At 38.9% G+C, this 15,603-nt stretch overlaps 1 protein-coding gene across 2 annotated transcripts in view; it reads right to left on the bottom strand.

Annotated features, from left to right (window-relative positions):
• ccdc146 (coiled-coil domain containing 146) overlaps positions 1-15,603 on the bottom strand; it is a 52,521-nt gene that overhangs the window by 16,227 nt on the left and 20,691 nt on the right. For both annotated transcript variants that reach the window (XM_087830507.1, XM_087830508.1), the window contains 14 exons: positions 13,568-13,625; positions 12,099-12,181; positions 11,858-11,951; positions 11,688-11,761; positions 10,697-10,924; positions 10,335-10,424; positions 9,020-9,116; positions 7,916-8,008; positions 6,872-7,039; positions 6,241-6,329; positions 4,752-4,916; positions 4,515-4,590; positions 2,861-3,009; positions 2,536-2,764 (listed from right to left, as the gene is read on the bottom strand). In XM_087830507.1, the coding sequence (XP_087686633.1) occupies positions 2,536-2,764; positions 2,861-3,009; positions 4,515-4,590; positions 4,752-4,916; positions 6,241-6,329; positions 6,872-7,039; positions 7,916-8,008; positions 9,020-9,116; positions 10,335-10,424; positions 10,697-10,924; positions 11,688-11,761; positions 11,858-11,951; positions 12,099-12,181; positions 13,568-13,625 (1,693 nt within the window). The remainder of the gene's footprint in view (positions 1-2,535; positions 2,765-2,860; positions 3,010-4,514; positions 4,591-4,751; positions 4,917-6,240; positions 6,330-6,871; positions 7,040-7,915; positions 8,009-9,019; positions 9,117-10,334; positions 10,425-10,696; positions 10,925-11,687; positions 11,762-11,857; positions 11,952-12,098; positions 12,182-13,567; positions 13,626-15,603) is intronic.

Below are 15,603 nucleotides of genomic sequence, written 5' to 3'. Positions count from 1 at the left end.
GCTCTGTAATGTGCTGGTCACAGGTTTTAAGTGTGAATGATAGTCAGGTCAGGGTTGGTCTGTCTGCACAGAAGAGGGGCCGTTCCTCTCTATTGGGCGATTATAGCATCTCCAGCAAAACTTCCAAACTGTGCATATCATTTTTTTTTTCAGAACAGCCCTTCATAGGCAGGCATTCTAACAGCAGGATGCCAGTGACAACAGCCCAAGCGCATAACTGCAATTCAACAAGTTTAATAAGAACATTCAGAATTCAAGTTTGTAGGAAATTATGATGTAATTAATTAGGCAACTGGTTTACAGTCAGCAGGAATATTTATAGGATAAATATCATGTTGAAACAGCAGTGGAATAACAAAAAGATCCAGATCACCTTCCTCGCCCTAAAAGTGCTGAAAGTGAAAGTCAGATATGTTTTAGACAGAATGTTCAGAATTAAACTTTACTAACAACCAGAACTGCCAACCTGATGGTACCGGTCAAGGTAAAGTCAGCAGGATTTCTGCTCTGGGGCTCATGAAAATATGTATGAAGTTTTAAGTCCAACTGTTGCTGAGATATTTCAGTCTAGCCCAAATAGACCAGGCAAGCTGCATTGCAATCCTCAGAGTCAGAGACCTAACATCGATGAAAAGATCCAAATATATAGTTTGTTTGTGTGAGGAAGAAGAACATAGCAAAAGGCTGAAGTTGTGAACACAAGTGAAAGAAAAATCCTGGTGGAAACAATAAAATTCAGGAATTTTGTAGAAAACAAAGTGTGGGAAAGAGTAAAGAAATTAATGAAACATGAGTGAAAGCAAAAAGATGGCATCATCAAGGCTCCCAGTAGCAAACATAAACAACAGAAGGAGCAAACAGATGGACAAAAAGGAGAGGGGTGTTTTTCAAATGAGCAGCACACGCTGAAGTCTTATCCAACGTTATGTTCATCCAAAAGAGCATAAAACTCGGATAACATACGTCTGGTCCAGCAGCAACTGTAAGCCAATCACTCTGATCCAGAGAGGTAACACACCCAATCCCATGATGTAGCTGCTGGAAGGGGAACTCGGTGCATGTTTGTGTGTCTGTTTCAAATTTCTCTTCGTCTCTGTGTGCACAGTGTTATCGTTTGGGTTTTTCCCCTTCATTTTAGATACTTACCTTCTTTCTGAGTATCCGTGTGTGTCTTGAACTTTATTTAGCAAGTGTCCATCCTTAAAATTTCACTCCCTTAAGATCTGCTCAGCAAAATGAGGCTCTCATCTGACAATAGGGAAGAAAATTCCCCCCAATCTTCATCCCTTGTGTGGCTATTTCAAAATAATTTGTTTTAAATTGTGAATAGATGCATGCAATCTTCCACTAGTTAGTCCAAGCAGACACCTCTCAAGCATAATCAGTCTTGATTATGGTCAAACTACGAATGTTTACACTTTAATGAGCACTGAGTCCTGTCATTAAAGTAAAGCGAAAGCCTTCCCACACAGCATGTTTACTAGAGTAATTCAGAAGTCTCTTTGTGAGATAAAATGCTGAACGTGTTTCAAAACAAGGACCTGCTCATTAGTGATGTGTCTCCACTGCTCTATGGGTTTTATTCTAAAGCACTGCACTTAACTGTTCTTGCTGGAGTTCCCCTGGCTTGACAGAGACAGTAAAAGTTGAGCAATAATCTGTAAAATCTCTGACACCATTCAACTCACATACACCCGCAGTCATACACTCCCTCAGACCTCTACGGATAAAAAATAAATCGCGTATATTATTTTTATGACAAGGAGTAATGGGAACACACACACCTAGCTGGACAACGCATGGAAGTGCTGTTGAAGAAAGTCCCTGGTTTGCAGATGGACCAGGCATGCTAACGCGAACACACCTACAGACACCACATGTGCCAGAAGATTCTCAGGAAAATCTGTACTTTCACAGCATCTCTTTTTTTTTCATGCTAGCTGGCAGGTTTAACTACATTCAGTGAGGATTTTGAATCCACGAAGCAAAGGCATTTCATGATATAGTCATGGTTGCACTGTTGGAGAAATGTCGGCAGCAGCGTATTGCACTTCAGGCACCAATTAGTGGCTATATTAGCAAAATGCCACTATGGAAAGCGCAGGGACATTTTATAGGATGCAGCGCTCATTCAAGAGTATATGCCTTATGGGTGGCTCTAACATTAAGCAATGCAAACATGTCTTGAACTGTACAGTATGATGCATTTCCAGTTTTCATTTCTTGTTAATAAGGAATAAAAGAAGATAGTAAGAAAGGAGAAGTGGGCGTTGTGAGACTGTTGCCGGAACACTGTCAGCACTGTTTACACAAGAAAAATGAGTTTAATGAAGGATTTCTACATCTTCATGGAAATCTGTGCATTCTCAAAACCTGTTAAGCATGCAATAAGTAGACACGTTTTCCTCCTACTCTATAACTTCTCAGGTAATTAGTATGCATTTCCACAAGTTTGGTGTAATTGCTTCCTTTGTGGAAGGACTGTTGACCGTCTGTGTGAGTATGAGTGTGTAGGTTTATCTAATGTTTTTCTACCTCTATTTGGAGCATTGTAATCTCCTCCTCCAGTTTCCTCTTGAGGAGTACATCTTTCTTCTTCAGGTCTATCTGCCTCTTCTCCTCGTTAGTCGCTAACTCCAAGTCTCTCGTGTCCTTCTCCAGGGCCTCCAGAATCGAGTTTCTTTTAGTGATAGCTGCCTCCTGGATGTTCACCTTCTCATAGTAGTTACACAAAATCTCTTCATGTTCCAGGAGCTGGATTCCTCTGTAGATTTGAGAAGTGCATATAGTATATACGAGCTTTAGGTCAATATGTAAGCATTCGGGTAGCAATTATTTGAGCTTTAAGCTATGAACATACAGGAAGTTGCGCCGCTGTATGGCAGTTTCGTGATTCTTGTTTATTTCCAGCAGAGTCTCCTGCTGATGGCTGATCATTTGTGTGAGCTTCATTAGTTCCAGTTTGTTGTCCTCACACTCCTGATTTATCTGGCACTGCTTCCCGGCAGCCTACAACAAGTCAGAGAGAAAGAGAAAGTAATAAGCATGTTCACAGCATCAGAAACAAGATCGGCACAAAGCACTTAATGACCCTCAGAAAAGTCTGTTCTAATTATTTTATTTTTTAATGGTCAGTGGGGTTCAGTGTGACAGAACTTTGGACGTATCAGATTTAATACAGTACATTTTATGTATTCATTCCTTTAAAGTATTTCTTCCATGTTTGCCGTTTCCTTAGATACTTGTGTTGTCCTTTAGTGTGATGGAGAGAAATGCAGAACAGGCCATGGTCAAGCACAGACCATTTAGTCAGTGTCCTCAAAACATTCGCAAGGAGAAGTCTCTTAAAACATGAGGAAGTTTAAAAAGGAGAAAACACTAGGAACTCAAGAAACGGCTGGAATGTTTGACTTTTGGAAGTGATGGGACAAGCTGGCAAAACGAAGCTAAATAACAGGTGGTGCACACAATTGAAGCGAAATCTAACAAAAACAAACAGGGAAGACCAGAACAAAGACCAGAAGTAAGACTAACCGAAAAGCTAAAAAACCCCAGGTCATTTCAAAAGCACATCACTGTTATCCACTGGTCATCACTCATCAAACTCAAAGCCAGCTCTGCGATGAAGGCTTTTTGGGCCAGAGGTATCACAAAACACAGACATAGCACTAAATCTGTGGGAGAATTCTGCAACAGCAAAGATGGTACAAGTATAACATCCAGGAGAGGAACCTTCTTAAAATGTCATTTGGGTAATCAAAGTCAGGAATCTTTTCACGTTTTTCATAATTTGTGGTCAGGGATAGCTCAGTAGGTAGAGTGGTCGCCCCATGATCGGAAGGTCGGGGTTCGAATCCACTGAACGGCTACCCTGATGTACCCCTGAGCAAGGTACTGTCCCTAACCCTTCACAGAGTTCTTTTGATTGCTCAGAGGCAGCCGATGCAAGATAAAACACTGCTCAGTAGACCATTTAACACTTTATTTCACTTTCACACAATACTTCTAGAAGGGAGGTGCGTCCTGCAAGGAACGTTGCCGTGGATCTCAAAATGGTGACGGGCACCTGACAGTTTTATTACCGGGCACCCTATTCTAGTCTAAACAACAGCATTTCAGTAAGTTTCCACTACAAGATGGTTCCCTCTACTATCTACTGCTCTACAGGCAAACATGGGTGAGAGTCTACGACTGAAGGACACCTATTCTAATGCCTTTATTATTCAGGGCTGTGTCCACTTAACACTACACTATATGATTATATGGCAGTTTGATTAATATGAGATTAATATATGGCACAGTAATAAAGCACTTCAGGTAAGATCATTCTAACAACAGTGATAAACAAAAAAAACCCAACACGTTTTACTATAAAATGCTAGCAATGCGTTCACCCCTGTCTTATTTGTGTCTGTACACAACTTTGGATGTCTCGCAGCTCATTTAATGTTTGTTTAAACTGTCTAAATTGTGATACTGCCATAGTGAAAGGGTGTGTGTGTGTGTCTGTGAACCTTGGAAATGTCATTGCGTAGCTTGTCCCTTGTTTTCGAAGTATTGGAGATCTTCATACGAGCCTTTGAGAGTCCTCTGAAATAGACGTATATAAAGGGAAAAAGATCAAAATTACACACAGAAACTCAATAAAACATAACTCGTTGCACACAGCTTGACATTGTAACTTTTAAAGAATCAGGATCTGGTATAATGCTATTATAGTATTTGGTTATGACCACGTATCCTAAACACACCTGTCCTTGTTGATGGCAATGGTTCGCTGGATTTCCGATTCATTTTCCAGGACCTTAATCTGCTCCGTCAATTCTGTGATCGTCTGTGAGGCCATCTGCTTCAGCTTGACATACTTTTTCTTCTCTTCCATAACCATATCGGACATCTTAGAGTACTGTAATATTCTGATAAGGTAACAAAACACAGATTAGTAATGAACACATTATTTATCGACAACACAAACTCCCAATCCAGAACAACTTCTTTACACGTTACACTAATGCTTTGTATTTATACTTCTTAGACTTTTAGGTCTATGTGCGCTTGTTAAATAAACTATGTGCAGAAATGTTGTCATCAACAGATGCTATACTCCCAACAGAGTAATCTTAATATCAGTGACTCATATTCATTACAGGTGATCAGTGGATCACAAAATTATGAAAGAACCAAAGTCTCACGGGGTTTAAAATGCATCTAAGGCGTGTGTGCTGTGACGAACGACGGCTAAATGTGAGAACAGAGAGGAGATACACCGTCTGATTCCATGTCAAGTGCAACCACTTCAAACTGAACTCTGCTGCTTTGACCTTAATGAATGCATTGTTTAAAAATCTGCTTTTATACTGGGTGGTGCTTTATGCATTAGTCTGTGTCTGAACACTGAAGTATGACCAATTAGAAAGAAATGGTTTTCTACCAAGACAACATGCACAGATGTCTGAATTAATTGTGGCTGCAGATATTTTGCAGATCAGAGAAGCCAAACATATAAAATGGAATCAATTATCAGTGGTGAAAAATGGTTATATTAAAGGAATATTTCACTGAAAACCAAAATCTACATACTTGGTGTGAGTTTTGTGCTTTGGGAGATAGATATTTGCTTTAGTTTAATGGAAGTAAATGGCACTTAAAATGTCAGATTTATCCAAAATCCTTGTGGCTCGTGACAATGTGAGAGGATATGAACATTAACAGCGTCTTCCTTTGCTGAGTTGTAATGTTATCTAGCATTGTGATCCTTTTGGAGAAACACAAAGCTAGAAATGGGTAAGAACTCAAAGCATACAGAAAACTCGAACAGAGCTTGTTGTTCAGCTACTGAAGATAAAACTGAGAGAGAGGCCCACAAACAAGCCTCAACTAAAGATGGCTGCAGTAAAGTCCAAGCAGAGTATCTCAAGGGAGGAAACCACATATGGTGATGTCCATGAGTTCTAGACTTCAGGCAGTCACTGCAAAAGTTCTGATATTTAAATTCATGCCACTTCATCCAATTACGGATGAAAAGATGGATGAATAGAGCAAAATGAAGTACACACATCAAGGATTTTACATCGGGAAATAAAAATGTTATAAAATGATTTTATTTCAGAGAGAGAGCCAGACAGAGACAGTAACAACAGTTTATTTCTTTAATAAACTGTTGCTATACAGTTTATTTCTGAAATTAACAACATAATTAACAACACTATAACATCTTTAAAAAAAACAAAACAGGTGCACCTGCGCTGTAGCATAGTGTTGAGCTTGTTATGGTCCATGATGAGCAGGTCTTTTTCTTTGAGCTCGTGCTGGATGCGCTCGTTCAGATGCTGTTGGAAGATTTAACAAGGAACAGCATCATCATCTGCTGTGTGTATGCACGCGTGTGTGTTTGTGCCAGGTATCAAACTTCCATTTTTAAACTGTAAGTAAATGAAGGATAAACAAAAATCCAAATAACTGATCTAACAGTCTTTGTTTTTTCTTTGTAATTTTTATTTTTAAGAATTTCTCATTTATTTTCGAGCTGGTTGCTGTTGATCCAGGATTTTCTTATGTACTAATTAAGAAAGAGTCGATGAATCTTTTATTAATTAAAAAAAAATCTGTAATAATTTATAAAATGTTTTTTCCTCAATCCCAATATCCCCAATATTATTAATGTAGATGACAGATGCGCTCTTGCTTGCTGGTTTCTCGACTGTGATGCTAACATCCCAAAGTATCTAAAATATAAACCCACTGATTCTCACACAAGTCTAGTTGAACTGCTCTGTGTCTGCATAAATGATTATATTATGCACTAAAATGCACTAATGATGACACAAAATGTAAATAAATCTGTGTGCGTGTCTGTGGGTTTAAACCTCACCTCGACCCTGAGCAGTTCACGGTGCTTCTGGCCTCTCTCCTCTGCTTTGATTTGCATTAAACATCTCAGATTATGGACCTCCTCTCTGAGGCGGTTTGAGTCACTGAGCAGCTCCTGAATGACCCAATACAGCTGCTTTCTCTCGCTTTCCTCTTCAGCCGCCAATAGCTGTTTGGGAACAATTTAGGAGCCGTTCACAGTTTAAAAACACCTTAAAAACATTAAAAACCGAAGGATATTATGGATCCCCGGGGCGATCACTGGAATAAATTTTCTCTTATTGTGTGTCATGAACAAAATATGTAAACAGAAATCTCATTTTGTCCCTCATTTCTTGAAATTAAGATACAAAGACATGAAAAACGACTTAGTGAGAACTTTGCAAGACCCAGAAAGTGGAAAAAGCCTGAGATGTTTATTAAAACTAATAAAGATAACTAATATTATAGCATATAATAATTAATATTATCACTCCCAGAGTAAATATGAAAATTTCTTTGTGAGTGTTCATACTGTAGCAACCATTTGTGAATAGCAGAAATTACTCGTGTAGTTTTTTTGTCTGTTTTTTCTGTATTTAAACACTATTTATTATTTATTGTTCTATTTTTTTCTTTTTCTAATATATCTCCAATTCTCCAAAAGTTGATTCTGTTCATCTGGACGTAGCGTTTTGTGGGAGAAACGTTTCAGTGGGCTGGTTTCAGTCATTATGCAAATGTACCGTTTATAAGATTTGGGGAAACCTGCAGTCAGCTGAGACTGAAGAAGTCACTTGGATGAGTGACGAAACGTTTCTCCCACAAAACGCATTGAGAATGCATCAAGATATCTCCAATTTTTGCTCACACTTATTCTTGCTATAACGTGAATTTCCCCAGTGTCGGATTAATAAAGTCTATGTGGTATTTAAAGCATATCTTTTGATAGGCTGGAGACGTATCCAGGGTATACGCAGCCTCTCGCCCTACTCCAGCTCAAACTGCGACCCTGAATTCAATGAGCAGAAGAAAACGGATCGATGGTTGGCCCATACATGCCCACCTGCTTTTCAAAGCTGACTTTGAGAGCATCAACCTCTTTCTGAAGTTCCATCCTTTGCTGAAAGCTGGCTTCTGTTTTGGGGACAGCATCTAACTGAAAATTCAGAAAATGAGAGTTTTCTTTCAGTATAAATTGGCAAGTATCCTTTGAATTGGGTTCAAATGCAATGTTCTTCAGACCACAGTGTAAAGAAAAAAAAACACCATGAGGATTGAGTCCTTCTACACCCAATATCTAATCCGGCCAGTGAATATTCAATCCCATAAAAAGGCTTACTAAAAAACAAACACAGCAGTGTTAGATTATTTGATCTTATAACAGCGTCTCGTTTTTAGTGGTTTGATCTCCGCAGCCGCATATTTTATAAAAGTTTGGAGGGAGAAGAAGACTACATCAGTAAGTTCAAGTACTTCAAAAAAGATAATGCAATACCATAATTAAGTTTCATCTGCATACATAAAGGAATAAATATTCATTATTAGCCCTCTTGCTGGGTAAAGTTTGAGCACAACAGTATGAAAATATTAAACCCATCAATCACATCGCGTTCAATTTAAATGTGATGAATTTCTGTGGTAAAACCACAGACTCCTCCAAACAGTTCAGTTTCATTACGTGCGGCTGTTCGTGTGAGCTATTCTTGATTAGCAAACTGAGTGAATCATAATGTTCAGAAGCGTTGTTTCCTTGTTTCCTCAATGTGCAAATTCCCAGATGTGTCATATTGATTTCCTTTCATGCCATTATGTCCTTTTGAGATGTGCTGATGCATTTCCAATCAGCCGCTTGTTCTTCTTCCTTCCACTTTCTCGTTAAAAAATGCGCACGTCAGAAAAATGACAGGAAGCTTGGTCTAATATCAATCAACAATTTATGTGCTAATTACTGGCACTGTGACAATACAACACCTGTGTCAACGCCTGGAAAATGTTCCAAATCTGCTGTTAACTCCAGTGAGAAGATGAAGAGAATCTATACAGTACTGTGAAGCTTTTAAGTTGCAATTACAGGTGTTACATGTACAAAGGAACCACAGCAATCACACTGGACACTTTAACTGCTTCACCAGATATCTTCATGTGAAAGCAACATTTCACAGATCACCTGAGCCTTTAACTTCTCGTAGATATTCTGCGTGTGTTCGAGCTGCTCCGTGGCTGCGGTCAATGCGTGCTCCATCCTGTTCAGGGCTTGCATCTGCCTGAGGATAAAAAACAGGCCCCTTTTAAATATTTCATTATCATGACACCGACTCTCCAACACTAAAATCTATTGTTTCACATCTAGCTAATTATAAAGCACTGCATATGGTTTGCTGTCAAATATGATGGTTTTGAACCGTGTTTGAAATGCAGCTAAAGACTCACCTCTTGTTAACCAGCTGTTAGACTTTAAAACATTTGCACACTGATGCACATTGATGCTGAAAAACTGTAAAACTACACCTGCCACTGTTCAAAATGATGCATTTTTTATACTTAAAGGATCTTTACAGTGTATCATTAAATTAAATGATTTATAGCATGACTAGGTTTCCCTAGTCATGACTAACTGACAAACCATCTCAAGCTGCTTTATATTGTAAGTCAAAGACCCTTTAATAATACAGAGAAAAACCCCAATAATCAGATGACACCCTATGAGCAAGCACTTGGTAACAGTGGGAAGGAAAAACTCCCTTTCAACAGGAAGAAACCTCTGGCAGGGGCAGCCACTTGCCAAAAATGCTTGGGGATTAGGGGAGGAAGACAGGACAAAAGACATGCTCTGGAGGAGAGCCAGAGGTTAATAATAACCTCGTGATTAAATGCAGAGAGGTGTATAAACACATAGTTAGTGACAAAAGGTGAGTGAAGAAGAAACACCTCCAGAAGAAGCCTCCAGCAGCCCAGGCCTATATAAGCTTTACCAAAAGGAAAGTTTCAAGCGCAATCTTAAGTAGAGAGGGTGTCTGTCCCCTGAATCCAAACTAGGAGGTGGTTAATTAAAAGAGCAGGTTCTCTAATATTGTTGGATCTTTGCCTTAAAATATAAAGCACCTCCAGGTGACTGTTGTTGGGATTTTGCACTATATAAATGAAATTGAATACCTTACTTTTAAATACCTTAAGAACCTAAAGTAAGCCAGTAACCTAAGAGCTAAGTGCTCTATTGGGGTGATACAGAACTATGAGGTCTTTAAGATAAGATGGGGCCTGATTATTCAAGACCTTGTATGTTAGAACATATATGACATAGACACCAGCAGCAGCAGAGAAGACTGATTTAAACTACTAAAATAACACGTGAAGACGCTAACGCTAATGCTAAATGGAAACCTAACATTTCTGTGTTCAGAAAAAGGTCACCGTCAAGGTTCTCAGTATGTAAGGACTAATTTCCATGTGGAAAAGATTACTGGTGAGATATCACTCTGTACCTGTTTTTCTCCTTGAGCTGCAGAGACCGTCTCTCATACAGATGCTTTCTGTCACACATGATGTTCTGCAGTTTCATTTCCAAGATGCCTCTGGTAATGGGAAAACACAGTGACACGCACGACAAAAATCCTATCTGAACATGCATTATTTATCTAATGATGAAACCCCATCGATGGGGGGTGGGGGGTGGGGGGGGGTGGGGGGGTCCACAAGCCAGTGTGCTCCTAGTGCCGGTCCTACGATTGGTGAAATGTGTCAATTAAAGGGATATGAGTTGTTAGCACTGCCAGAAAAGCACTATGTTCAATTCCCTAAGAATAGTCAAAGTCGCTCAGACTAAATGAAATAAACAAAAAAGTACCTGTTGCCCATAAATTCGTTCAGCTCCTCCTTCTTGATCTCCTGCTCTTTCAGCAGCTGCCTCTGAATCCTCTGACTGGCCTCTACTTGGACCCTCAGACCCTCCAGCTCTCGCATCACCTCCTCCTTCTTCATCCTGAGGGAATGGTTTCGCTCATCCACCGCTTTTACTTGCTGCTCAATTTCTGAAATCTCCATATTTAGTGTTTTCATCTTCTTCATTGCAGCTCTGGTATTTGTGTTTCAGGAATTGGAAGAAATGTAAAAAAATAAAGAACGAACGCAAGTATGAGAACAGGATAAAAGTGTGCTCTAGTGCATATCTTATGAAATAACAGCATGCGCATGCATCTTTTACATACACCCCACAGTACCCCTCAGCTTTGTGAATTTGAAATTACAAGTCAGCGCTCAAACAGCTTATACAGACAGTTCCACCGCAATACTCGCAAGCCAAATATTAATTTAAAAGAAACATAAAAGGAACTGCAGTGACGCAGCGAGTGAATCATCCTGCAGCTGCACTTGAATTACAATAAAAAGACTGATGCCTGAAAATTTTGGAGAATTTGGGTAGTACAATAAAAAGTACCCCTCATTTCAGTTCTTTATTTGGTAGTACTGTAGATCAAAAGCCAGAGAATCTGCAGAAATGTAAACTGAAAAATGGTTTTCAGTAGGGAAAAAAAAAAGAAAAGGACTGATATCCAAACAGACATTTTCACTGAGCATAAACAATTAAAAAGAGAAAATCTTTCCACTATGAATCTTAAAGGTTCATCCAGATACTTTTATTTTGTTTGTGTACGAATTCCAGATGAAGGGGTGGAGGCAGGTTAGAGCAGTGGCTTTTCGAAAGTTGCTCCAGCTGTCTTTTCTTTTCTGTCTCTCTGAAGCACCCTAGCAGTCTCATTGACATTCCTGGAATTTCTAACTATATTCTCCTTGCTCTTCCCCAGCAAAGATTAGGAGGAGTTTACTAATATACTTACTCCTTCGTCGAGCGTTTCCTTTCAGTCTCCTTTAAAATCTGGTCAGGTATTCTGATGAGCTCGGCCTTCTCAGCCTTGTAATACATATGGAGACGTTCACATGTAAGAAGGCAGATTTGCTATTTTATTGATGGCACCCTATAAGCTATTCCCCCCTCATTCGCACAGACCTCTTTGAGCTCTACGAGAGCCTTCTTATCTTCCAGCTCATTCTGCTCTGTCAATATCTGCTTTTCGTGGGTTTCTATATCTTCCATCAGACTTCTGTGAAGTATAAACACAAGTACATTAACCTCTGGAACAATTTTCATTAAAGGCGTGATAATAAAGTGATAATATCTGCAGTAAGACACAAACTCACACAGAACACAGATAGTGGCTAATGCATGTTAAAACTTCATCATATAATACCTGATTTCTTGTTGTCTTTGTGCCACCTCTCTCCTCAGATCCTCATATTGATCCTGCATGACCTCTGTCTTGTCCTCCTGCTCCTAGAGGACCCATAGACCGTGTAAACCACAGACTGATAATACAGAATTATCAGGTACATTATAACGAATTGAAGCTCACACTTCGTATTTTTCAAACTGGTGGATGGGTGAAAGGATAAAAATGATTATTATACACAGTGAGCGTTTTTAAGTATTTCAAGTTAATGACCCAGACTGAAAATCAAGAAGCCAGAGTTTTTCCACATTTTTTAAATCTAAACTTTTCAGAACAAACCAATTGAAATTCAACATTTTTTTAAAACTGCTAGATTACTCTGACTTTACCTGTTAAATATAATTTATTTTAAATCTAATATACTGGTTCAACATCTGACTCAATGTAGTGTATATAAAAATAACAATACAGTAGGTTTCAGTGTATGTGGCATATACTGTATAGCTCCCTGGTCTAAATAGTGAAGCCAGTTGAGACGTGCCTTAAATTTGGATTCTTTAAATTGCTAAATTCTTCTAGTTGGTTCCAATGAGGTAGAGCAGGTCATCTGTAAATTGGAAGGTTGGCGGTTCAATCCCTGGCTCCAGGGAGCCAGGCAAGCCAGATACCCTTGGGCAAGATAGTAACCCCAAGTTGCTCTCTAATGCATCCATCAGAGTGTGAGTGTTAGACAGAAAGCACTTAAGAAAACAAATTACCTGAACAGCAAGCACGCCACCGGCAGTGGAACTGATTATTTCTTTGGCCCTGATGATCTTTGAGTTTAGAGTTTTATTATATTTTTTAATAACTTGTTTGGTTGGTTAAATACTACCCATGAGCCTCTTTGACTCATTAAAAACACTTTTTGAGTTCAGGCTAATTTGTAATGATCTGGTGTTGCACTCAGCAATTAAAACGGTAGCATATAAACACATGCAAATGTTATTAGCACTGCCGCTGAATTTATTCAGGAAATTTTGCAAAGCTCAGACTCTTTTGACATTAGCAGCACCAGCAATAAAATGTAGAAAGTTTGATGAAATTTATAAATGTAGTGCTCCTTGAGAGTAACCCTCGGGCTTGTTTGGCAACATCTGATAAAATGTTCTTCACTAAAAGTGTTGCTTGTTATGGTTTATCATTAAAATAAAATCCAAGGGTTGGAAATGCTACATTATGGTGAATTTTTTAATACGAATTTGGCCTATTAGGTCGATTTGTTATCAAGGATTAAATCTCATTCCACTTGTTGCCCTCCTTTTTGCTTCACTGTAATAAAAATGATTTAGCTTCATACTGCTTGAAATGACAGTTCCAGCTCTTCATATGGAGGGATTACTGCATAGAGGCTTAAAGTAAAACTCATATTTATCCTCTTTCAAGACCATTGTTGGAATAGTAATCCACACCTCTGAAACTAGAACTGGATGTTGCAATAATGAACTTACAGCCGGTTTCATCTGAATTTCATTCTCTTTCTCCAGATACTGCTTCTCTTCCCAGAGACTGCAGGCCGGTGAGGGGAGGTGAAAAGTGAAGATCACACGAGAATCGAGGAGAATGTGGAGAAGAAAACAAAATTATCGGGAATTTCAAGAGGAATAAATAATCGTTTTCAGTTCTCAATTCAACAAAAAGAGGAACACACTGACACAAACCTGCATTTATATTGATAAAACTTGACTAATGTGCAGTTTCCAAAAAAGCGAATGAAGCAGAATCAACATATTATTAAAGAGCATGCCAAATAAGTTGCATTAGTAAATTCATATAAAACACTTTATTCTATACTGGCAAATACACCAACAGTGCTAAACACTTAGAGCATATGCTTCATCCTTTAGAAACAGATAAATTGTGTCCAGCAAAGTTTGACTGTGTATATAAAATATAATGTCTTTGCATTTTTCATCTCCCCACGGCAGATGTTTTTTTTTTGAGCAGTTGATTAAAGTTTTGTATGAAATAATTTCAAGTCAGCTCTGTCATAATGAAAAACCTTACAAAAGCACATACTGTACAGCTCACAAAGTAAATTATATTAATCTTCCTGACAAGCTGATATATTGGATATTAAGTTATACACAAAAAAAAACTATAGAGAAAAATGCAGGAAGGCTGCAAAATGTGACCGGAAAAATGTGCTGAATTCCTGCATATCTGTTTGGCTACAGATGAAGGACGCAGTGATTTTAAAAGGCATCTTTGCATGGTGAGCATCTGCTTGTCATATGCAGACTGATAGCCATGTAGACAAGTGAGGGGAAAGGGGAATAAGCAGGAGAAAAGGCAGGTATGGGGGGAGAGAATATCTTAGTCTGGAGGCGATGAAAAGAAGGGTGGCAGGAGAAACCGAGACGGTGGGAGTGCAACAGAGTTCACCAGCAAACGCTGTCACAAACAATATGCACAGTCAGAATGCAATAATGCCTATGACTGCATCCTGGGAGAATGCTCTGCAATTGGTTTTCATTTAATATTTCAATTACTGTCTGGACTACAACTTTCTGCCTGGGTGTCAGCACTAAAAATCACTGTATCCTACAGATCGTATCTTTGCCGCGGAGTGGTGAGTTTATGTGCAGTGAGTGGTTTTATATTGTGATCTGGAGTCACTGCAGTGCAGGAAAGATAAGTGTGGGGATTGAGTAAATGAGATCTTTTAGCAAAATCACAACAAGCTTTTCATCTTCTTCTGACCTTTGACTGCATTTTATTTGAGTTCTTTCTAAATACAATTAACAGTATTTGTGAGGGGTTCAGTGCCAAAAGCCGACCTGGGAGGCTACTATAAATCTGACTACCAGTTATAAACAGTCTCCACCACACACAGTTATTTCTTCAAACTTAGAAACTCTTTAGATTTTTCAGAAAACTTTTTAATCAGTCAACTTTTATCCTTCAATGTAGGTATAATGTAAGTTCTTGCTCTTTAATCATGCTGAATGTCTTTGCCTGGCATTTATTTTTAACATTGTTTTCGAGGATTAATGCTCATAATGTTTGGGAACCACCAGAGAGTGTTATCATGTTGCTTAGCAATGTTCCTCTAAACTCCCTTTGCCACTTGAAAAAAGTTGAGTTTGTGTACAGAGGAAGGGGAGATACTCGAGCGAGTCTGGTATTTTCCATTTCTATGGGTGTGTTTGACCTTTTGCACGAGCTGGACTGAGTGAGTGAGTGGTTGGGAGGAAAGCCTGCCACGAGACGCCAGCAGGATGAGAGTAAAATTGGTTGCGATAAGGACAGAGACTTATGGGTGTGAAAGAAAAGGATAAGAGACGAGGAACAGAAAGTACCAGACTGGTGTAAAATAAAAAAAATGAAAAAACACTAACAGTGTACAGAGCTCAGATGAGTAAACATCTTACATCCGGATTGAACACAAATCCACTTGAGGCTGGTATTTGTATCAGTAATTGCGTACATCAAGTTTTCACCATGCGGTATCACTGAGGAATGCAATAGAAATGATGTAAATGCA

The sequence above is a fragment of the Neolamprologus brichardi genome, chromosome 17, assembly GCF_056152115.1.
Source record: "Neolamprologus brichardi isolate AB-2024 chromosome 17, ASM5615211v1, whole genome shotgun sequence".
In the NCBI taxonomy this organism is placed as follows: domain Eukaryota; kingdom Metazoa; phylum Chordata; class Actinopteri; order Cichliformes; family Cichlidae; genus Neolamprologus; species Neolamprologus brichardi.
This window is presented reverse-complemented; position numbering and strand designations above follow the sequence as displayed.